The sequence below is a fragment of the Dasypus novemcinctus genome, chromosome 17 (assembly GCF_030445035.2).
Source record: "Dasypus novemcinctus isolate mDasNov1 chromosome 17, mDasNov1.1.hap2, whole genome shotgun sequence".
In the NCBI taxonomy this organism is placed as follows: Eukaryota; Metazoa; Chordata; class Mammalia; order Cingulata; family Dasypodidae; genus Dasypus; species Dasypus novemcinctus.
Window position 1 is genome coordinate 14,251,572 of NC_080689.1, and position 25,887 is coordinate 14,277,458.

Below are 25,887 nucleotides of genomic sequence, written 5' to 3' on the forward strand. Positions count from 1 at the left end.
GTGCCTGCTTATTCTTCCTTATACTCCAATAGCAATCACTAAGGCTCAGTCTTATTTCAGGGATGCCAGGAAACTGGAAGAACTATTTTACTGTAGCTCTGAATGAAGAATTTGACAAGGACCACCAGAAGAAGATGGCAGGAGCACTCTGACCTTCTGCACAGAGATTTGAAAGAAGTTGGGGGGGGCATTATTCATGGAATTCCTGGGTTTTTTTTTATTTAAAGATTTATTTATTTATTTATTTCTCTCCCCTTTACCCCCACCCTGGTTGTCTGTTCTCTGTGTCTATTTGCTGAGTCTTCTTTGTCTGCTTCTGTTGTTGTCAGCGGCACGGGAATCTGTGTTTCTTTTTGCTGTGTCATCTTGTTGTGTCATCTCTCCATGTGGGTGGCACCATTCTTAGGCAGGCTGCACTTTCTTTCGTGCTGAGTGGCTCTCCTTACGGGATGCACTCCTTACACATGGGGTTTCCCTATGCAGGGGACACCCCTGCGTGGCAGGGCACTCCTTGCGCACATCAGCACTGCGCATGGGCCAGCTCCATATGGGTCAAGGAGGCCCAGGGTTTGAACCGCAGACCTCCCATGTGGTAGATGGACGCCTTAACCACTGGGCCAAGTCTGCTTCCCATATTCATGGAATTTCTTACAAGATTTTAGTGATTTGAGCCTTATGTTGAAGGATAATTAAACAGTGATACCCTTCCTCCAAACCTGAGCATTAACACACTCTCTGTAGATTCTATGTCACTACAATAATATTCAATACATATGTAATCAAATACATGGTGGAAAGTTTAAAATTATGCTACATAATCATTTACATAAATACTTACATGTGATAATGTAGTCATCATTTTGTCATTCAGAATGACTTCTTAGTGAGAATTCTTTTAAGCCTTAAATTAGCCCAAGAGAAAAAACATTCATCACCTCAAGCAGTTCAAGACAAACTTGAATTCCACATCTCTGTAGAAAGTCACTTTTTAAGCTTCTTAAAAACATGATTGGATTACAGATCAAGGAAGGCAGAGTAAGACAATCCAAGACACCATTCTCTCATAGAGCCTTTGAAAAACTAGCCAAAACTGGCAAAGCAATATTCTGAAAAACTCCAGAGAATATTTAAAGGGTAGCAGCAAATGGGTGAATGCCATATTAACAAAACACTTTCAAAAAAAGTAGGAGAAGCTATGATGTCATTACTTATCCCCTCCATGCTACTTCCCCAGTGCAGTGTGGACCCAGGATGTGCTAGCATTTTGGATCCCTGGCCCTGTTCAACAGAAAGCAGAGTAAATTCTCTGCAAGTATTAGGGTGCCTTTATGTCAGTGTCAATCTATTGAGTAGCAGCTAAAAGACTGAATGAAGACACTACTCTCCACTCTTCCTCACAGAGCTTGCCCTGTAGGTAGAAGAAGCTTGCATACAATAAAGTGGTGTAAGAAACAATTAAGGTACACAGTACTGTACCTCTGAGGGGGGCGGAGGGGAGATCTATTTCAAAGCAAATTGTGAGGGCATTTGAATTCTTGTAAATGGGAGAATTCCTAAGATGACCAGGAAGCACAAGACCAGGACAAGAAGCAGGATCAGAAAAGATGGAAAGAACCACATCTTTCACATTTGCCTGGGGTTGATCCTCTCACAGGAGCACCCTGAAACACAGCACCAGCCAATGCACAATCAATTTGCAATGACTGTGAGTGGTTTATATCTCTGTGTGTTTGTTTGTTTGTTTCTCTTAGCACCTAGCACTCAAGGATACATCTGTCTTATCTCTATCTGTATAGAAACTTAAGGAACAGACAGCTCAGGAATGAAATCCTGAGGTTAACACTTTAAAATACCAAAAGATCCAGTAAACAACTAAGGATTACAAGACAGAGAAACAGAAAATGATGGCCATTCCAAAGGAACAGAAAAAATCCAGAAACCATCAATGAAGACTAAACTTTGAATATTCCAGACAAAGGCTTTAAAAAATGATCCTCAGGAAGCAGACTTGGCCCAGTGGTTAGGGCATCCATCTACCACATGGGAGGTCCGCGGTTCAAACCCCAGGCCTCCTTGACCCGTGTGGAGCTGGCCCATGTGCAGTGCTGATGTCTGCAAGTAGTGCCGTGCCACGCAGGGGTGTCCTCCGTATAGGGGAGCCCCACGTGCAAGGAGTACGCCCCATAAGGAGAGCCGCCCAGCACAAAAGGAAGTGCAGCCTGCCCAGGAATGGCACCACCCACAGGGAGAGCTGACACAACAAGATGATGCAACTAAAAGACACAGATTCCCGTGCCGCTGACAACAACAGAAGCAGACAAAAAAAAAAAAAAAAAAAGAACACACAGCAAATGGACACAGAGAACAGACAACTGGGGGGGGGGGTGGGGAAGGGGAGAGAAATAAATAAAATAAATCTTTAAAAAAAATGATCCTCAATATGCTAAATAAGAAAAAAGAAACATAGAGAAAGAACCACAATAATTAAAATGAAGAATTCACTACACAGTTTCAGCAGCAGTTTGGGGTTGAAAGGAAAAAGAAAAACTGAATTCAAGGACAAGACTATTGAAATGATTCAGGCTGAGAGGCTGAAAGAAAAAAAGAATTTAAGAAATGAACAGTGCCTAAGAGACCTCTGGTACACAATCAAGCATACAAATACATGCATTATGGGAGACCCAAGATGAGAAAAAAAAATATTCAGAAAAATAATGGCAGAAAACTTCCCAAATTTAACAACTCATTTATATGCACATCCCAGAATCCCAACAAATCCCAAACAGGTTAAACTCAAGAGAACCATGCCCAGACACATAGTAGTCAAACATGCCAAGGTAAAGGAGTTAGTTCTGAAAACTACAAGAGAAATGCAACATGTTATGTAAACGGAGTCTCAATAAGATTAATAACATTAATTATTCAAGGACTGGAATACTAAATATTTTTAAGATGTCAATCCTACCCAAAGAAATTTACAGATAAAACTCAATCCCAATGAAAATTCATATAACCTTCTTTGCAGAAATGGAAAAGCCAGTCATCAAATTTATATGGAAGGTAAAGAGGCTCTGAATAGATAAACACATATTGAAAAAGAAGAATGAAGTTGGAAGACTCATATTTCCTGATTTTAGAACTTATTACATTGCTACAGTAATCAGAAAGCACAGTACTGGCACAGACAGACATATCAACCAATGGAATCAAATTGGCAGCTCAGAAATAAACCCTCACATCTATGGTTAACTAATTTTTTACAAAGGTTCCAAGTCTACTTAAAGGAGAAAAAAATTCTCTTCAACTAATGGTACTAGGAAAACTGGATATCATATGGAAAAAAAATGAATGTTGACCCATACCATACCGTTATACAAATATTAACTCAAAATGGATAAAATACCTCAAAAAGAACAAAACTATAAAACCTGTAGAAGGAAACATAGGGAAGCAATTTCAGGACCTTTTGCTAGGCAATGAGTTTTTAGCCTTTATACCAAAAATATGAGCAACAAATCAGAAAATAGATAAATGTGATGTCATGAATTAAAAACTTTTTGACCTCAAAGGATTTTATCATGAAAGTAAAAAGAAAACCCGTGAAAATATCTCATATATAAGGGATGTGTGTTCTCAGATGCTCTGGACAAAACTATTCCAGCAGTCCAAGAGTGGTTCTCTAAAGGTAGCAAACATTGCTGTTTAAGAGGGAAGCACAGAGAAGCTGAGAGATAAGCCCAGAGAGCTTCTAATAGGGATCCAAGGGAATCTAGGTTTTACACTAACAATTTGCTCCATCTCCAGAGAGATTAAGTCAGGAAAAGCCCACTTCTCACTCCCACTCAAAACCTGTATTTGAGATGAGCAGCAACACTATTTGTGTGCCACCAAGAACCTGAGCTCTGTATTATTGAATAGCTTGATTCTGAAACACGAAGCTGGGTAGTAGGGGAATTTAGAGGGTAGAAATGGGGAGCATAGGTATCAATGAGAAAAAGCAGTAGCAGCACACTTGGGACTCATGTGCCAGGTCAGTATTGTGAGCTCTGCCCTTGCCTTTACTACCAAAGCTGTGGATGGAAATATACCTTCTCATCCACCACACCTGCTGCCCTGCCACATGGGAGGGAGGGAGTCAATCAGGAGGGCACTACCCAGAACCTAATATATAGCATTCTGTCTTCTGCCAAGGGACTGAAGGCAGGGGGCCCCAGCCAGTGGGGATCCTGGGAGAGGCTGTCTCCTACTCACGTCCATATGTCCCACCATAATCAAGAAGGTACAGAGGCAAGAGTCAAGTCTCAGATGGGGAGTGAGATGAAGCAACCAGACCAAATGCCTGGTGAGGGACCTAGGACTAAATTACAAAGCTGAAGGAGCAAAGTGATAAGGAAGGAAAACAGGGAAGAAAAGGGCAAGTGAGCAATCAGAAAAGATTTCTGGGGAAATGTCTGAACACTGCGTTATGATGGTGGCAAAATTCATACACAGAGTAGCTTCACTAAAAAAAAGGGACAAAAGGCTGGTTTGTCTTCTAGATAAAGATTACATGGCCCTTTGCTAATTTCTGAGAGAAGGCTGAAAATACAAAAATTCTTGACATTGAAAAAATAAACCTCTCATTGCAAAAATAAAATTCAAATGTTTTTAACTGTATTTGATCATGTATGCCTATCTTAAATACCCTCATATTGTGAGATTTCATAATGAGTATTTCCGTATAAGTCCTCACACAACAGGATTTACCAACCTTGAAATGATTTGTCTTTACAAACTGTCTTTGGGGATTTAGGTTGGTGTGCAGTTATGTAAAGTACATCTAAATCTGAAAAACTACTTTGAAGCCATAAAGCAATATGAAACATCAAATGCCATAAAGCATAACTGTCAATGTTTCTGATAAAAGGCCTCAGATATCGGCTTTGCTGACACATATTGTCATAAATGTATATTAGCAACAGAACTGGACTTCTTTCATTTTCAGATTCCAAGGAATTTGATGCATACTTCATGCACAACCTTAGGAAAGCACACCGTATGAGTCTACCAAAGGGGTATCAATGCAAAGTACTAGAAATATGTAGGCTTTTATAAAGGGTATTTATTTAGGGTAAAACCTTATATTCCCTAGGCCATGGACATTACTGTAGGAGTTACTTTCTCACCAAAGTCAGCTGCCACATGTTGAAGGAAGATGGCAGGCCATCTCTGCCAGGTTTTAGCCTTACCCTCTGGGCTTCCTCTTCTTGTGGTTTATTCTAAGGAATTCTCATATGACTATGGAGGAGAGCAAACTGGAAACTACAATAAAGGCAAGGCCAAAGTCTTTAGTCCAAATTCCTCACAGGAAGATGGCTAGCTGGAAGTTCCGTCAAAAAAAACAACACTAAAGTTGAATCTGAAATCCATTTCTGATCTCTGAAATCCTCAGTTAAGGCTTTTAAGACCACCAACAAACAGGATAAGAAAACTCTCTACATTGATAAAAACAATCTCCTTTGTTGATCATAAATGCAATAAACTTTGAATGTAATATTAAAAAAATTAAGACAAAAAATATATGCAATAAACTATTACAGATGTAAATCTCATGTCAAAATACCCTCACATTAACAAACAGGCAAGGGAAGCAAATGTGGCTCAAGCAGTTGGCACCATCCTACCATATGGGAGATCCCGGGTTTGGATCAGTGTCCTCTAAAGAAGACGAGCAAGACAGCAAACTGACATGATGGGCTGGCATGGTGAGTTAATGCAATGAGATGATGTAGAGAGATGACACAACAAAGAGACACAGCAAGGAAACACAATGAGACACAAACATGGGAAAAAAGTTGTAATTGGATTCCAGTTTCTCATGATCACCAACTCTTGGTATATCCTAATTTTTTCCTTTAGACAATTAGTATTCAATTGTGATTCACTGTGATTTAATGATGTTAAATATGTTTATTGGCCTATAGACTCATTTGTGAAGTACTTGTTCTAGTATTTTGCCCATTTTTCTGTTGGTTGTTAGTCTTTTCCTTATTGATATGTAGGAATACTTTCTATAATCTACACAGGAGCCTTTTGACAGCTTTGTATATTTAAATATCTTCTCACACTGTCACTTGTCTTTTTATTCCCTTAGTGGTGTTTTTAATTAACAGAAACTCTTAATTTTAATTTAGTCCAATTTCTCACTTGCTTCCCTTTCTGTCTTTATTCAACTGGCTTAATACATCTTGCCCTTCCTAAGGTCATAAAAATATTATTTTATATTTAAAACATGGATTGCCTTTCCTCCAGTTTCTAATAATAGCTTCATCATTTATTTCTAAGACATCATAAAATGGCTCTTTAGCATCCATATTACTATCAACAGTCTCTTCAAAGTGGTCTAGGACTTTTCCATCAAGTATTTCACAATTCCTCCAAAAAATACCCCTTACCCATTTATAAAACCATTCCATCATTTTGGTAATTGCAAAAGCACTACCCCACTCCTGGTACCAAAATCTGTATTAGTCAGCTGAATAGGTGCTGATGCAAAATACTATAAATTGGTTGGTTTTTATAAAGGGCATTTATTTGGGGTAGGAACTTACAGATACCAGGCCATAAAGCATAAGTTACTTCCTTCACCAAAGTCTATTTTCACATGTTGGAGCAAGATACCTGCCGACGTCTGTGAGGGTTCAGGTTTCCTGGGTTCCTCTCTTCCCAGGGCACTAGCATAAGCTTTCAGCATCAAACTCCAACATTAAAACTCCAACATCAAAAACCCTTAACTCTGTCCTTTGCCATGCCTTTTATGTGTGAGTCCCCACCCACCAAAGGGTGGGAACCAAATGTCCTACTGCCACAAGAGGTTTACATAATTACTTAGAGAAGTAAACCTCTGAATCCAATATAAGCTAATATGCCCAGATGAAAAGATCAGTTTACAAATAATCCAGTAATTTTTTTTGGAACTCATCAATAATAGCAAACTACTACAATGGGGCAACATATTTTAGTGAGGGAAGTAACTAACGCTTTATGGCCTGGTAACTGTAAGCTTCTACCTTTAATAAATACCGCTTATAAAATCCAATCAATTTCTGGTATTTTGCATCAGCACCATTTAGGCTGACTAATACAGGGTGTGTGGTCATATTAAAGAAGGCCTTGAATTTCAAAGCTAAAGCATTCAGACTTTGGTCCATAAATAAGCAGGAGATAACTTGATTTGAACTGAGCTTATTCTGTGTGCTGTGTGTATAAGACACTTGAAAGAGAAGAGAACAGAGTTAAGAGGACCTGTCAGCAGGTTCTGCAACATTCCAGTACATCAGCTGTGAACGGGGAGAAAGCAGATAGGAGTATAGTAACTACTGTTGTAGAAGTTGAGAGAGGTTCAATTATTTGCATATTAAAAAGGCCAGGACTCAGGAATGATTTTGAGAAGGAAAAATGATTTATTGACTGCTGGCTGGACTCAGGAGCTTTCTGTTTCAAACCCGAGCCTCGAACAAGATTTTCAAGTTCTTTTTATAGAGGGTGGGGAGTCAAATGTGCTTTTATCAAAGAAAACTACTTTCTTTGTTAGTTAAGTGTTTGCCTGAGTACCAGGTAAGTTTTGAATTAACATATCGCCTACATTTCAGGTGAGCCTGAATTAGCATCTTGCCCACATTCCATCTGGATGCAACTTTGAATACACACTTAGTCTTGCATCTTTTCTGAACATTCAAAGTCCCTATCACTTAACTGGATTTCTAGAGACTAGGCACACTTGGATACACAATTAAATGGTTTTCAATTTATGCACAGGCTATATATATATTATATTTCCCATTTGAGGCCAAGTCCAAGTTTTCCTTAAGCTTCAGCATCACCACCATCAGAGTTTCCCTGGACTGACTGGTATGTATATAGAGTTTGCATTGCTAAATTGCCTCCCAGGACTGGAGTCGTTGCCATGGTCACCAAGGACAGGACTGCAGCCTTTCACTGTCCCACACCCACAAGTCAGGACACAGACTGCTTAGGTTATTTACGAAGGGACGAACAGCCTCCCACCCATAGCCCACATCATTTTCCCCCCTTATGCCAAAGCTTAACTTGGTAATCTTTGGCATAATTATTGTTGGAGCTATGAGGTGGGTGGCTATTTGTTGTTTTGACTGATTACCTTACTTATCAATTTTTAGTGTAGCATCCAGAATCTGTTTTGAGAAGTTTAGAAGTTTTCGTTTTGGTCAGCAGAATTCTGGGGCGGGGCCCCCCTGCAGTCATCCTGGGGCCACTGGAGCCCACGCAGATTTCCAGTTAAGCTCCAGATCCATCTATTAATTTTGTTTTACCCTTAAAGAGTTTACACCTTTAATCTTAAAGGGGTGCTGAAGGGAGATGATCTCTTTTCTGTAACTGCTTCCTGCTGGTCATGGGCTGTAGTCATTGCCTAACAAGGTGTAAAACTCTTGATTTTATTTTAACTGGAGGAAGATGGATCTGGCATCTGTACGAAGTTGGATGAAGTTTTCATATGGCTAATAAGATGTTCATTCTGAAAGAAACAAACTTAATTAAAATTTTGGAATACCCAGTTTTAAAAGAGTACATTGGATTACAGAGGTAGGCAAGGTTAGGAGCCTACAAAGATGGCACCCCTTTTTAAAAGCTGGTGGGAACAGTATATATATTTTTCTAAGTTATTTATTTTCAGAGAGAAATTGCAATAGATACTTAGCTTTCTTTGAAGACACATTTCATGCTGTTTAATGATTGGCACTCATGTGCTCTTGTCAGATGCTCCTGGTGAACTGGCGCCCTTTGGGCAGTTGGTTTCATTCAGGATTAGTGCACCAAGTTGGAAATTTTCTTAGTTTTTAGCTGTAGGAGTGATCAGAACTACAGAATAAAGGTTTTTTTTGCATTTTGATTTTAATTGTACAATTTCTGGTAATTTTGACTGTTCAATAGGTGACTCATTATTAGCAAGCCAGCCTCATTTTTGCTACACAGTAGAGTACAGTAGAATAGTAAATTGACTGAGCCTGGCTGAGACTGCCACCTTATTCTATAGACATGTTTATTAACTGTTTAGAAAATGAATTTACCAGGAATTTAACATGTCTAATATACTTTTGCACTTGATACAAAATAGAAAAGATAATGTTATAATTATTAGGCAAATATTTAGTACAGGATAAAAGTACAGCACTTAATATTAACTAATGTATTACTTAATGCATAAGGATTCAGAGTTGCAATTATTAGTTTTAAGTTTCAGGTTTGTAATACTTTACATGTTATCTCTCCATGGGAGCAAGCCATAATGCCAATTGCATTTAAGTTTTACTTACAGTATCCTTGTAATCATGGCTCCACTTAGCATATTTTTCACACAGTGAGCAAGTCACAGTATCATTGATCCTACAGAGTTTCCAGTATTCTACCAGCCTGGTGCATAGTGCTCTCTGGCACTATGGAACAGTGCCAGTCTGGAGGTGATATCCATTGTATGCTTGGCTGTACCGGGTTATCCTTGGCTGCTGCAGGAGCTTGAAATGGTAACATAGTTTCCGTTGACTTCAGGAGCATAACCAGAGGCTAATATAGCAAATATTCCTATTTGAGGGATCAGTGACCAGCCTAGCCAATAACTCACATGGAGAGACAACCTGCAATGTATTCAAGAACTGGTCTGAATGCGCAAGAGAGTTCGACAATGTTAAAGTTTATTTCTTGTTATGTATTTTTTAAACATTTTAATTTAACACTTCATATATCAAGTGACTTTGTTTACTTATACAATTTTTTTTTTACCACGGAGATAATAGTAGGTATTTTATTTTAGTAATAGAGGGAAAAAAACGATTTTTCATAGTTAAAATGAAAACGGAAGATTTCTAGTAGAATCAAGATAACTTTTCATTACTATTTACTTAAATATGCATTTTGCAGTGGCCTTCAGACAGGTTTTATTATCACAAAGTTATTCTTTGCTACCAATATCAATCCAGGTTTTTAGTTAATAATGACTTTTGTAACTAGAACCATTTAAACATTTTCAGTTTGGAAAATGTTTTTACAACCTTGTTATAATTGACCACAACCACATAGACTAGTTATTTTACATTTAAATAAACACATTAAATTACAATTCCTAACCAAAGATGTTTATTTTATTTATTTAAGAGAGCATATCTACAATTTTTTCTTCTTTAGCTTAATTTCATTACATGAATTTACAATTTTTATTACTCCAAAGATTTTGTACATATGTTAATTTACTTAATGGGTAATTTATAAACTATGGGAGATTACACTCAAGCTAAATAAAATTGAAACCATTATAGTTTATGCAATTCTCTTTCTTTTCTTTATAGGAAGTTAAAACTTCTTTTCTTTGTTTACATTCTGAAATTGAATAATTTTTAAAAGCATACTGACTCCCAGGTTCCAAAACACATAATAATCACGTAATCCAGGAAAGATTTCTCCATAGCTTTTATGGACTTTTCTTTCCTTACTGAAACTTGGCAACAGAATCACTAACCACTCCTTTTAAGGCTGTTAAAGATTTAAACTGGGAAATTACAGGACAAACTGATTGATTCTTAATTCTATCTGCCACACCTAGTCCCACCCTCAAAGCTCTTGCAAAGACAAGGCCCTTTCCCAATAGTTCCTATGATCAGATTTCTATATGACCTTTCTATCCTGGTTAGTCTAATTTGGGTTCCAGGAATATTTATTCACATATGTAACTGCATAGTTAATTTTTAACAATTTGAATAGAGCTCTTTTAAGAATTTTCATTTGTTAATTTGATATCATCCTGATATATGAGGACATACACTGAGCAAATGGGCAGAAACAAATAGACACAGAAACACAACTCATAGATGTTACCTATAATTTGCATTATTTTATATACTGTTTAGCTTAATTTGGGTTCCATAAATATATATAACTGCATATTTAAACTCAATAATTTGAGCAAATAGGCAGACATGAACAGTTTGACACAAAAACATAACTTAGTTACTTAAAACTTTTATTTTTACAAAATAAGTGTGACTGCAAAACATTTCAAAGATTCTTGAAACTTTTTCTTAGTTTGCACTATGACCATGCAGTTTTACACAAAAAAATTTGTTTCTTTGGCTTGTAACCAAAATGTTCTCAATGTTTTAATACAATTCTCTTTTGTTTCAGAACTTTATATTTTACTTTGAATTTAGCAGAATTTTGCATGAGCAACGGGACTAATTCTATGTATATTTACAGAGGCAATTGAAGCCTGAGGGAGACTGGTTTCTCTCATGAATTGCCACTCTTAGAAACACTGACAGTCAAGGAAAGAGACTCTTTTTTCCAGTCCTTGGAGAAAATAAAACTCCAGTGGTTGTTCAACCCTGAGGGCTAAGAATTTCACCAGGTAGTGATTTAGTTCACACCTGGAATCATGAGAGAAAGCAGGGTTACTAATACCAGTAGGACAGAGACAGGGATGTCCCAGCTCTTCCCTGGACTGTAGGGGCAGAAGGTGTTATGAAATAACCATAAGCAAAGGTAAGGGAAGGAGTGAGGCTAGGCTTGAAGTAACTATAAACCAAGGTAAGGTTAGTTTAGAATTTACACTTACAATAATATTTTCAGGCTGAATTTACCCAGTTATAATTTCCATTATTATTTTTCTGCTGTTTTATAGTATAAATGCATCTATAAATGATCTTTTAACTCTTAGTTACAGTTTTCATTAAGTTTTAACCTTAAGGTGAATTGGATACTTTTATTAATTAAGCTACAAGAATTTTATTAGCAACAGTCTTGTGAAGTTCTGCCTTTTCCTAGTACCGGAACAAATTCTCATTTGTGAGTTATGCATTTAATTCACCAGTAAGAGTGTATTGGCATTTAAAGATTCATTTTTAAACTACCTTTTTACCATGAATTCTTAGGTACCAGCAACTGACAAAAGTCAAACACAGATTTTTAAAGTGGAGTTTCATTCCTTTTTTTTTCCTTTTTTCTCTGTAGTTTCACAACCGTGAAGTTCCCAGCCAGACCATTACAAAGGCTATCAAGTGATTAGAGGTCTATTGTTTCAAGTGACAGCCTCTTTTCTTCAGACAAGTTTACAGTTCTAGAACATTTGAAAGTATTTCTACAGTCTCGGGGAGAGATTCGGAAAAGTAGAAAAACCTGGGCAGAATGCAAATGTACTTTGGCTTTGACACCCTAGGAAGGGAACTTTACTGCATTTATTTTGATCCTGCTTTTCACCCCCTTCACCTCCCCCCATTCCAGGCAGTAGGGTACACAGCTATTGAATAGGAATGTGGCTTATGAATAGAAGGTGTGGATTCACTGGAAAGGGGCAAGCCTCTCCCCCCTTTCCAGCTTTCCACCAAAATGGGCAGACAGAACTTACTCAAATTCAGCACCCCTCCCAGGGACCCAGCCACCCTGACTGGGGCAGCCCCAACAAACCCGGGTGCCTGGCATGGACACAGATGGCCTCCAAGCCCCAGCAAAAGGGCAGACCAGAGACGAGGCAGCAGAGCATGCGCAAACATCCAGACTCTGCAGTTTTGCCCCATAATCAATTCATCCCCTTGCCAATGGCAAGGGAGGGTTCCAGCTCAACTAAAGTTCACTACTTTATATAACCACACAACTCTAACACCAGCAGTGAGCTGACAGAGACAGAAGCACAAAGGTCACTAATCTGAACCACAAGTTATATATATATATATATACACATATATATACATATATATATATATATATTTTTTTTTTTTTTTAGCATGTCACCCCCACAGCCATCACAAACCTTAGAGAGAACATTACATCTGGTATAAAGCGAATTCATTCGCAATTCAGCACCATAACAAGATTCCAGCTAGACATTTTTCACTGTTTAACTTTATACCCAGACAAAGCTTCACTAGAAAAGCGATCCATTTTCCTGTAACCAAGTTTTTTAAAATTCAGACCAATTTCCAGGATGTTAGGCCTTGAACCTATAAACATCCCTTCTTATTATAACCAAGCCTACACTCCTTCAGTGGATATAAGACCAGTACCAGATTCTAACATGCAGTTAGACAAACCCAAAACACCAGGCTTTTCCCCTGTTTTTCTCCTTTTCCCAGACGTAGAGAGAACGGCTTCCCCCCAATTTTCTGGGACTACTGGGGTTCTCTTGGGAGGTGATCAGCCTCCCTCCCTAGCAATTAAAACTAGGGTCCTCCAGACTGTGCTCCCCCACGGAGTCTTACCTTCTTCCATGTTTGGAGTTCTTTTTCATTCACAGAATCTTTCTTTCCAGACCTTCCATTGCCCTCAATTTTCAATGGGAAGATTCTGGTGGAGCCCACATCTTTTCTGGATTATATTTAATCCAGGGGTGCCAATATTTGGGGTTCACCCAAGTCCTCCTGGCTTCCTCAGGGATGTGGAAGGGGCAGCAAAATGCTACCATCTCTGGCCTTCGTTTGCAACCCAGACGAGCCCCCCAAAATGTTGTAGAAGTAGAAAGAGGTTCAATTATTTGCATATAAAAAGGCCAGGACTCAGGAATGATTTTGAGAAGGAAAAATGATTTATTGATGGCCAGGCGGATTTGGGAGCTTTCTGTTTCAAATCCAAGCCTCAAACAAGATTTTCATGTTCTTTTTATAGAGGGTGGGGAGTCAAATGGTGCTTTTATCAAAGAAAACTACTTTCTTTGTTAGTTAAGTGTTTGCCTGAGTACCAGGTAGGTTTTGAATTAACATATCACCCACATTTCAGGTGAGCCTGAATTAGCGTCTTGCCCACATTCCATCTGGATGCAACTTTGAATACATACTTAGTCTTACATCTTTTCTGAACATTCAAAGCCCCTATCACTTAACTGGATTTCTAGAGACTAGGCACACTTGGATACACAATTAAATGGTTTTCAATTTATGCACAGGCTATATATATATTATATTTCCCATTCGAGGCCAAGTCCAAGTTCCCTTAAGCTTCGGCATCACCACCATCAGAGTTTCCCTGGACTGACTGGTATGTATATAGAGTTTGCATTGCTAAATTGACTCCCAGGACTGGAGTCATTGCCATGGCCACCAAGGACAGGACTGCAGCCTGTCCCACACCCACAAGTCAGGACACAGACTGCTTAGGTTATTTATGAAGGGACGAACAGCCTCCCGCCCATAGCCCATATCACTACCAGCTAATTCTAAACTATGGGTTTCCTTGCTATTTATGGTTGTACTCAATAAATATATGTTAAATTAATAAATGATGTTATTAAATGGGCAAAGGAATTTCAAGGTGATGCTTCAGGATAGAGCTAGAGTTGTGGCTGGAATTGTGGAAAAGTGACAGAGAGCAGGAGCCCAGCAGATGTAAAAGAAAAGAGAGATGGAACAGGCACCAGATGTTTCTAAGATGGGCAGTTATTTTAGCAGAGTTGAAAATGAAGGATTTTAACTGCAGAATGAGATTATGATATACAGCTAAGAATTTGTATTAACCAAATACAATTGAACCTGAATGCACTGTTATAGGTGAAATAGTCAAGTGGAATAGAGCAGAAAGTATGCAAATTGATTGGAAATAAAATCTCGAGAACTAGAGCAAGAAGAGCTATCACAGAAGAAGGCATAGAAGAAGCACCAGAGAGTACAGAGTCAAGGAAAATAAGGGAAGCTCTTGGCAGGAAGAGCAGCTGGGATGCATAGCAACTCATAAATTCAAGAAAGAAAAGTACAGAATTATGAAGAAGATTAGGAGTTGACATAACTGTAGCAGTTTAGGAATTATTGAATACAACGATCATTTTGGTTTCTCAGGTAGCCAAGGATACTAGTGAATATAAGTTTCCTCTATGAAAGTATACCCTTTATAGGACAAGGCAAGGTCTAGATAAATACACAGGAAACTCTAGACATTTTGGTAGTATCCACTTCATATAGGTTTGGGTGGCGGCTGAATACTGTTTGAGAAGAAGGAAATAAAACCAGCATTTTTTAATAATTTCTACATGTTAGGGGAGATGTTTTTATTAATGTGGTTATATTTAACCTGACAACATCAATGGAAACAGGTGCTATCACCCATGTTTTATGGATGCAAAAAGTAAATCTCAATTAGGCCAAGCAGCCAGGAAAAAGTATTAGAAGGATTAGAAGTCATTACGGAAATAAATACATGGAATCCTAGAGCCAACTTTACATTGCCCCACATACCAACCCAGGTTAGGTTCCATGCCAAGCCTGGGGAGACCTGAGAAGCAGGCAAATCAGGTTGTACCTTCAGAAGTCCTTTCATGGGTGTGTGCAGAACACCATTTGGCACACCGAGGAAGAAAGAACAGAAGACAATTGTGGTATCTTTGGTCTCTGTGTATTCCAAAAACAGCTCTTGTTTTTGCTTAAACTGAAAAAAAACTGACAATTGCAAAGAGGTCAAAGCCTAAGTTGAGTAATCATTTACCTTTCACCCTCCAATTTACCACACCTTTAGTAATAAAGTATTTAATAATTTCACCTGCCTCTAACAAAGTTCAAACCTCTGCAATTATCATATCAAGCAAGGGAATGCTGCTCTGCCTCTTGGAAGGCACTTTCTAGATTCACTGACCCTTGGGCAGGATTTGGTCTTCTGATTTTCACTGGAACTTGAAGGTAAATGTATTAAAAGAAATGCTATTTCATTAACTTATTTCATCTTTAATATAGTAAGGTGGGTGCAGAGGATTTAAAACTGTATAAATAGAACTGATTGACTTAAACTTGATTTAAATTTATTATCTTAAGGAGCCTAAAAATAAAACACCAGGTATTTGTAACTAATAGACCCACCCTAACAATGTTCGACCTAGAAATTCAGAACCGGTGGCAAAGGGCTTCTAAAGCAGAGGTTCTTATGTTTTTTTGTTCCATGGACTCCTTTGCCAGTCAGGTGAAATGAATAGACCTGTAATTTATTTATTGCATACATTCATTAGTGAAGGAAATGCTAGATTTCAGTTGGAGGTCAGAGTAAGTAAAGATGATACGTTGATTTTTTTCAATTTAAGCTCACAGACCCCCTGAAATCTTTCCACAGATTCTTCAGGGTCCAAAACCCCTAGTTAAAAACTCCTGTCCTATTCCTCCATATCTTTCCAACACTTGCAGTCCTCTGTTATTTTATTGGCCTCCAGTCTAATGGGTATAAGATGATATCTCATTGAAGTTTTGATTTGCATTTCCCTACTAGCTAGTGATGTTGAGCTTCTTTTCATGTGCAATTTAGCCATTTGTATTTCTTCTTTGGAGAAGTGTCTATTCAAATCATTTGCCCATTTTTTAAATGGGTTGTTTGCCTTTTTATTTTCAAGGTGTAGGATTTCTTTATATATGCTGGATATTAGTCCTCTATCAGATACATGGTTACCAACTATTTTCTCCCATTGAGTAGGCTGCATTTTCAGTTTCTTGACTGACTCCTTTTTTATTTATTTATTTATTTTTTTATTGATTCTGTAAAAATATTACATTAAAAAAATATATATGAGGACCCATTCAACCCCACCACCCACACCCCACCACTCCCCCCCCCCCCCCCCCAGCAACACTCATTCCCATCATCATGACACATCCATTGCATTTGGTAAGTACATCTCTGGGCACCTCTGCACCTCATGGTCAATGGTCCACATCATGGCCCATACTCTCCCCCATTCCATCCAGTGGGCCCTGTGAGGATTGACAATGTCCGGTGATTGCCCCTGAAGCACCATCCAGGGCAGCTCCAAGTCCCAAAGACACCTCCACATCTCGTCTCTTCCTGCCATTCCCCATACCTATTAGCCACCATGTCCACTTTTCCCACTCCAATGCCACCTTTTCTCTGTTGACATTGGATTGGTTGTGTCCATTGCACCTCTATGTCAAGAGGAGGCTCAGATTCCACATGGATACTGGATGCAGTCCTCCCGCTTTCAGTTGTAGGCACTCTAGGGACCATGGTGTGGTGGTTGTCCTTCTTCAACTCCATCTTAGCTGAGTGAGATGAGTCCAATAAATCAGATTGTAGGTGCTGGAGTCTGTTGAGGCTCAGGGCCTGGCTATCACATTGTCAGTCCAGAGATTCAGATCCCCTAAATATATCTTAAACACCAACACCAACTACAACTCCAGCACAGTAGCATGAAAGTCTTATGAAGAGAGATCCCATCTGAGTCCAGATTCATTATGCATAAACACCAGCTCCAAAGAAGGACCATCTGACATGGCAGTTAACCCCATCTGCCTTGACCATAGCACCCATGGATCTCTTTAGCCCTCAAAGGAACAAATATCTGGGGGTTGTATCTACTTTATCTGTCTCTTAGACTCTGCTCAGTTGTGCATAAGGGCAATCCTTCTGACAGCCTCCAGACTCTTTTTTAGAGACTCGTAGCCATATAAACTCATTTCTCCTTTCCATTTCCCTCTTACATTAGTTTGACAAACTCCTTTGAGGTACAAAAGTTTTTAATTTTGAGGAGGTCCGAAGTATCTATTTTTTTCTTTCATTGCTGGTGCTTTTAGTGTAAAATTCATGAAACCATGTCCTAATAAAGATCCTGCAGAAGCTTCCCTATATTTTCTTCCAAGGTCTTTATAGTCTTGGCTCTTATATTTAGATCTTTGATCCACCTTGATTTAATTTTTGTATATGATGTGAGATGGTGTTCCTCTTTCATTGTTTTCAATATGAATATCCAGTTCTCAAAGCACCATTTCTTGAAAAGGTCTTCCTCTTCTAGAAGAAAGGGTTTGGCAGCATTGCTGAATATCTATAGACTGTATATGTGAGATTCTATATCAGAACTCTCAATTTGGTTCCATTGGTCAGTATGTCTATCTTTGTGCCAATACCATGCAATTTTGACCACTGTAGATTTGTAGTGTGTTTTAAACTCAGGTAGGGTATTTCCTCTGGTTTCACTGTTCTGTTTCAATATGTGTTTTGTTCTCCATGGCCTCTTGCCCTCCCAAGTAAATTTCATAGTTAGTTTTTCCAATTCAGTAAAAAATGCTATGGTGATTTTTCTCGTGAGATTGCATTAAATCTGTAAATCAGTTTGGGTAGGATAGACATCTTAATTATGTAGAATGGTGCAGCCACTGTGGAGGACAGCTTGGTGGTTCTTCAGAAAACCAACTACAGAACTGCCATAGGATCCAGCAGTACCACTATTGGGTATATAGCCAGAAGAACTAAAAGCAAGAACACAATGAGATACATGCACACTAGTGACAGTGATGCAATGATACTTTTGGGTTGCATGGTGCTGGTTTGTCAGGAGGGTGGGGTGAAGAGGGTCGGTTGGACTGTCCATGGAACTGGGGGGGGAGGGTTGGGGGAAGAAGCAGGTGAACACTTGGGATTGGGGGATACATGGTTGAAACTACAATGCGGGAATGCTCTTTTGCAATATGGCAAGTGAGTGGGTCCCAAGGGAAGGGGGAAGGAGGAATAGACTAGAAGGAACTGGGAGCATTTTGGGGGAGATGGAAGTTGTCTATAGGATCTTGCTAAGATGGATGCAGGCCATGTTGAATTGAATCAAAGTTTATAAAAGTGTAGGTTCCAAAATGTAAACCATAACATAAACCATTTACCATGGTTGGTAGCTATGTTTCAATATGTGTATATCCATTGTAACAAGCATACCATCCACATATAAAATGTTTTTAGTATGGAAAGGGAGAAAGCAGGAGGTTATTGGGTATATGGGAGGCTCCTGTATTTGGTAACATGATACATTATTTTTCTGTAATCTAAAACTTCTTTGAGGACAAAATGAAAAAAACAAAGAAGACACTGAGTGAATAAAAGGAAGAAATTGTCACTGTATATATTATATATAGGACAGCAGACCTTACAATGATGACAGAAAACATGTCAAAAAATTTTTAATATTTTTCATGATTCTTTTATTATCCCAAATTTTTATTTTTATTTTTATTTTTGTTTTGCTTTTTATTACATATTTTTTAAACTATCATTATTATTTCATTTTCTTATGAACTTTATTTAACTATTTTATTGGCTTCATTTTTGAAGAAGTTTTGGATCACAGAAGGGTTACAACTGGGTCAGGGGAGGATAATTATTGCAGGCTGTCAGTGACAGGAGATAGATGGTAGGAAGCTCACATGGACATACATATAAAACATATAAATGTGTTCAAATGTTCATGGGGCATTATCACCTTCAGTGGAGATTCACACAATAACCAAAGGAATATCAAATTCCCATCCTGGGGAGCTCTGCCACATTCTCTAAAGGATCAGCAAGAATCCCCTGAGTACATGGACAATGACTATTGAAGAAGGATGGTTCACTGATGAACCCTTGATATTAATGAATGTGAGTATGAACCTATACTCTTGAAATTGAAAGTTAGCCTAGTATTATAGGGTTCCTAAGAGCTGCCTACTGGGAGATTTCTCATTCAAATATGGACTCTCTCAAAGCTGAACTCAGCATATAGATACTTTACATTCCCCCCAGCATGGGACATGACTGTCAGGGATGAGCCTCCCTGGCACTGAGATCACGACTAAGCACCAACAAGAAATGCAACTGGATAAAGACCTTGACCAAAAGGGGTAAAAGATAAAGACAATTGAGTTTATATGGCTAGGAGACTTCAAAGTGAGCAGGATGTCATTCCAGAGGTTTTGCTTATACACACCTCAATAGGATCTCTTTGACTGCCAAAGTACATACTACCCCCAAATAGCAGGGTTCTTGAGGGTTCTGGAGATATCTGGACACTATAGTCAGGGCAGTAGCTCAGAAGTTTGATGCCTTGCCAGTGGTCCCTACTTTGGAATTTAAGCTCCCCAGAGTGACAGAGTTGGACTCAGTTGTGGTTTCCCTCTTCCTTTCTTCAGTTTGAACCTACAATTACTACTAAAATAGAAGGTATACATCCAAGAGACTTAAATCATGGGGCTGTCCATATGCCAGCTGGGCCCTGAATCTCAAGGAAGTTACAACACCTACTCTACAAGTCATTGGTCTCATCCAGGACAACTAATATGGAGGTGATGATGGATAACTACCATACCAAGGATCTGAGAGGGTCTACAACTGCAAGTAAAAGAGTCCCACTCTTTGGTTCTACGGGATCAAAGCTTCCTCTCAAATCGAGGTGGAGAGGACATCAACATTTCCGAATCCTCAGGATTGGGGAACGAACTAAGGACAAAAGTGGACTTACTGGTATTCTTCTATACACTTACTGTGATTCCAGCAATAGAAGAAATTATATCACTAATTTGAAAGTAGTGGTGTCTGGAGGTTCTCATGGCAGGGAGAGGAAAAAACAGGCATAATGGGTGAGGACAATTCTGGGAATAGGGAATTGTCCTGAATAACATGGCAAGGACAGATACAGGCCATTATAAATCTTACCATAACCTACAGAATTGGGTGTAAGAGAATAACTACAATGAAAACTTAAATCCACACTTGGTGGCAATACTCCAAAATGTGTTCATCAATTTCAATGACTATACCTCACTAATGAAGGATGTTGTTAATGAGAGAAAATGTGGAAGGTGTGGGCAATAGGGCATATGAGAATCCTCTATATTTTTCATGTGACATTTATATAATCAAAGTATCTTGAATAAAAGAAAAAAGAAAAACCGTCCTAAAGCATTCTCCCCATAATACCATCTCTTTTTACTAACCTATTCTTTTCCCCAAATACTCCTTTTAGATCAGATCTATTTCTCTGCCTGGATTATTTCTTCTTCCCATAAAGATCCCTCCCTCCTTCCTCCAAGTCACTGCATCAGACAAATGCTGGGCCTGTAATGCTGTCTAAGACAAGGCACCCCTGCTCCAGGGGGAGGCCTGGACATGTAAACAATTACTTGTGGTACAGTAGAGTAAGACCTGTAAATTTTACACATGAAATACTATAGGATTTCTGTCCATGGAAATCAGAGAAGGCTTGACAAAGGATTTCATAGGAGGCCTGGGCCTTCAAGGATAAAACAGCTTTTAGCTGGTTGCTCCAGCTACAGTCCCTGAGTCAGTGTGCCCAGTGCCCCTGTGGCTAAACAATGAGGAGTGTGGGGCAGGCTGATAAGGGTTTGGAATGTCCGCTGTGTAGAGGAAGAGATCCCTCTCTGCTCTCACACCACTGCCCTGTGGCCTGCCAATCCTGCCAATTATACTTCCCCAGCATTTCTTCCCCTTTTGCCAGCTTTAATCCTGCCCTGTGAAGGCCTCAAACGCTGAGCAATACATTAGAAAGCATATGAAATAGAAATCTAAATTATTTCACTTCTCTGTACTTGGAGCAGCAGGTTCTGGGGCTCCTCTCTCTCTACCCACCCTTTGAATGTTGCTGTCAGTCAGGACTCCATCCTACATGCTCATAACTCCATCTACTCTTCTACGTTTCCAGACATTGCCCTGTGGAGCAAGTTGCTACATGGTGTGTCTTAGTAACATAGGCTCAGGCACACCAGAAATTTCCAGCAAATGATTGCTTCATTACTTACCATCACAAAGGGTCCAAAAGAGCAGGAGAAGCATTCCCTTCATGGCCAATCTACCAGGAGGCCAGATTCCTCAGGTCAGGTTTGGCAGATGGCAGCTCTGTAAGCTGCACTTTGCATCCATACTTAGTGCCCTTTGGAAGGGGAGACAAAGCTTTGCTGCCAAAGGTGGGGTATTTAACCGCCCACGAGAAAGGGGTTCTGCCACTGGGCTTTCCCACCCTAATAAGCAGCTGGGGCTATACATTCTGGGTTTCCAGGTCCAAGGCCTGACCATGCCTTTACATTTGACTAAACATCTCCTGGGTGTTGGAATGGAAACAAACTGAAATATCTGCACATAATAGAAAAGGGGGGTTAGTGTTGGGCAGGCTGGGAGATATCCACTGCCCATGTGTCTGACTTTCCCAGCTCCTCCCTTAAAACTCTACACTTTATAACACTCTGTCTAATAGGAACACGCCATTCTGTCCTGTGCCTCTGGGCCTTCCCATGAGCTTTCCTTCCTGCCTGGCATGCTCCAACCCATCTGGATTTAATATTTCACCACTTTTTATGGTTAAATGTAGCACAAATTGAGTAAACACACAAAGCAAATATACAGGCTAATAAATTATTACAAGGTAAGCATCCAGGTCAGAAGGTAAACCTGGCCAGCTTCCCCAGAACTGAACGCCTCTCCAGCTCCCCTGCCCCAAAATACCACAGGCTTCTTCTCCCCCTAAAAATAACCCCCATTTAAGGCCACTTCCATACTTTTCTCTACAGTTTTATCAATCAAATGGACATCCCTCAATGTAGTAATTCACATATGCTGTTTTAAAACATACCTTTTCAGTCTCTTTTAATCCATAGATGTCCCTCTAAATTTTTCTTTTAATTCCTTGTAACGCCTTTGTTAAAGAAAGTATATTCTTGTCCTGTAAACTTTCACACAGTCTAGGTTTGGTTCATTACAATGCCAAGGTACAGGTTAGGATGTTCCTCTGTTCTCTGCACTTCTGTAAATTGGAACTTGTTGGATCTAGAGTTTTAACTGGATTTGGGCCCAATGTTTTGGTAAGACTACTTTATAAGCAACATGCTCTTCAGAGTTGTATCATACCTAGTTCTTTCTCCTGGTTAGTAGAAGCCACTGATGCTAATTGCCAAGGTTTCTTAACTCATTAATGGCTGCAAAGGACATTAGAATTCTATAATTTATTGTTCATGTACTTGTTAGAATAAATCTATAAAGAAATATCCCCTTGTGGAGTGGATACAACCATTCCAAGGTCCACAGGATGGAGGAATAGAGTATGGATTAGAGTGGACTTACTGATATTCTATTCATGAACTATTGTGATTAGTAATCGAAGAAAACGTGGCATTGGTGTGGAGAAAGTGGCCATGGTGGCTGCTGGGAGTAGGGAGTAGGAGGAAGAGATGAGATGTGGGGGTGTTTTTGGGATTTGGAGTTGTCCTGGGTGGTGCTGCAGGGACAGTTACCGGACATTGTATGTCCTCCCATGGCCCACTGGGTGGACTGTGGGAGAATGTAGGCTATGAGGTGGACCATTGACCATGAGGTGCAGCGGTGCTCAGAGGTGTATTCACCAAATGCAATGAATGTCTCATGATGATGGAGGAGGTTGTTGTTATGGGGGGAGGAGTGGGGTGAGGGAGGTGGGGGGTATGGGGACCTCATATTTTTTTAATGTAACAACAAAAAATAAATAAAAAATAAAAAGAAATATCTCTTCATCTACTATTTGATTATACAGTGGTACAGTTAATAGAATAAAGTCAAGATAAATGATTAATTCTTTTATTTACCAGTTTTCAAAATAATTGGATTCCAATCTCCAGCCAAAGGTATTCAATGACTTTTTTTGTATTTTATGTTGCTTTCTATAAATGGTTTTCTATTGCCACCATAACAAATTACCACAAATTTCTCAGCTTAAAACAATACAATTTTATTTTCTCATACTCCCAGAGAACAGAAGTCCAAAACTTGTGTATTCAGTAAAATTAAGATGTTGATAGGTCACATTCCTTACTGGACACACTAGGGAATAAACCACTTCCGAACACCTTCTGGTTGTTGGCAGAATTCATTTCCATGTGGCTCTAGGACTGAGGTCCCCATTTTCTTGCTAGTCTCCAGCAAAGAGCCATTCTTTTCTTCGAGAGTGTATGCTTTCATTCATGTCCCCTTCCTCTGTAAAGTTAGCAACAGTTGGTTGCATCCTCCTCATGCTTCCAATCTCTCCTGCCCTTACTTACACTATATTTCTCTGACCTCTTCCTTTTCTGCTATTTAGTGCCCTTGTGATTTCACTGGACCCACTCAGATAATCCAGGACAATCTCCCTATCTTAAGGTCCACAGTCTTAATTACATCTGCAATTTCCTATGCTAAGTAATGTAGCCTATTTTTCGGTTCCAAAGTTTGGAGTGTGGACATCTTTGGGGCATACCACGTAGCTACCACAACATATATTTGAAAAAGATAAAAACATATCAAAATAATAATAACAATTCCTCTACTGGGGTTTTTTTTTCCTTATATGATTGGGCTCATTCCAATATTTTCTGCGTTGTATGTATTATACTCATAATAAGAAACAAAAGGCTATTTTTAAACAAGGAACAAGGAACATGGGACTTGTAGACAGGCAGACATTAGTTGGAATCCCAGCTCTACCAGTGATTAGCCATGCAATCCTGGGCTAGTTATGGTCAAGTGACTCAAAGACTCCTCATATGTGTAACAGTAATAATTTTTCCTTCATAGAAAAATTATAGCATGAATTAATAAAGAAATGTTTGTAAAGGACCTAGCATAAAAGACCTGTAAAAATGTTTGTTCTCTTCCCAACTGCCTCCTGAAATTGATCATAATTTGTTATCAGGGCGGTGGACTTGGCCCAGTGGTTAGGGTGTCCATTTACCACATGGGAGGTCCACGGTTCAAACCCCGGGCCTCCTTGACCCGTGTGGAACTGGCCCATGTGCAGTGCTGATGGACACAAGGAGTGCTGTGCCATGCAGGGGTGTCCCCCGCGTAGGGGAGTCCCACACGCAAAGAGTGCGCCCCATAAGGAGAGCCACCCAGCAGGGAAGAAAGTGCAGCCTGCCCAGGAATGGCACCGCCCACATGGAGAGCTGACACAACAAGATGATGCAACAGAAAGAAACACAGATTCCCGTGCCGCTGGCAACAACAGAAGTGGACAAAGAAGATGCAGCAAATAGACACAGAGAACAGACAACTGGGGCAAGTGGGGGGGGGGGAAGGGAGAGAAATAAATAAATAAATCTTTTAAAAATATATATATAATATCAGGACTATGGTCCAAATAAATTTTTGATACATTACAAATAGAGCTGTTTCTTATATTTGAACTTTTTCAGAAATAATTTGTCTTTCATATCCTTAAAACACATTGAGAATCCATCCTTAAGGGGTCAACACACTTTGTAAGCTGAGGCCACAATGAAAACTGACCTCCTAAATTGGGGCACCCAATTCTCCCACCCATTCCATGAAGAAGCAGGGTCACACTCTTTCATTCCATTTTCAGGAATCATTTACTGTTACTTTTCACCTTAAACTTCCGTCACTCAGTTTATGCAAAAGTTAAAATAAGCTAATGTATGTAAGACACTCAGCCCAGCACATGGCAAATTAAAGTGTTCCATATATGGTAGCTATAAAATATTATTGTTTTCATTAGTAGTAGATACAGTAAATGTCTTCTGGAGTCCCGGTAGCCAATTATTCTGGAGTAGTGGTTTCCCACACCTCCTGTTTCCTCATTTCACCCCTTTTAAAAGTCTCTATTCTCTGCCCATAAGGATCTCCTGCCCCAAGACTCTATGGCCCTGAACACAGAAGTGAGGAAACGACCACAGCTGAGAGAAGTGGAGGGGATCCCCCTGCTGCCTGCAATTGGGGACCACTGGAACCAGATCCAGAAATTTGAGGCCAAGCCGGATGACCTCCTCATCTGTACCTACCCTAAATCAGGTGGTTGTGGGGGACGGGCAGCAAATTTCTCAGGCTCCTGAGTCCACATGGGCTTCCACATACCTTAGAATTCCCCTTGACAGATGTTTGCACTTAGTCAACATAATGTGCTCCTTCTTATTGTTGCATGATGGCGTTCACTCTCAGATTCTTAGTATCCCTGCATTTACCTAGCGACAAACAGAAAGGCTTTATAGGATCTAGCCATCTGTGTTTTGCCATGGACTGCTCTTGGGTGGGAGCATTTTGAGGCTTGGCCTCTGCTGCTTCCTCCAACCACTGTTCAAGGAGAAAGAGGAGGAAAACCAGTCCCACTCCCAAAAAGACCAGCTTCGAAAG

General features: G+C 39.5%; 1 protein-coding gene across 2 annotated transcripts in view; it reads left to right on the forward strand.

Moving 5' to 3' along the window:
- Positions 1-25,887, forward strand: part of LOC101436310 (sulfotransferase 1C1-like) — a 63,513-nt gene that overhangs the window by 19,051 nt on the left and 18,575 nt on the right. The window contains exons 1-2 of one of the 2 annotated variants that reach the window (XM_058278301.2): positions 15,548-15,659; positions 25,377-25,548. In XM_058278301.2, coding sequence (XP_058134284.1) covers positions 25,398-25,548 — 151 coding nt within the window. In that variant the 5' untranslated portion in view covers positions 15,548-15,659; positions 25,377-25,397. Of the gene's footprint in view, positions 1-15,547; positions 15,660-25,376; positions 25,549-25,887 lie in introns of those variants that run through there. The other variant, XM_058278302.2, reaches the window with a different exon arrangement.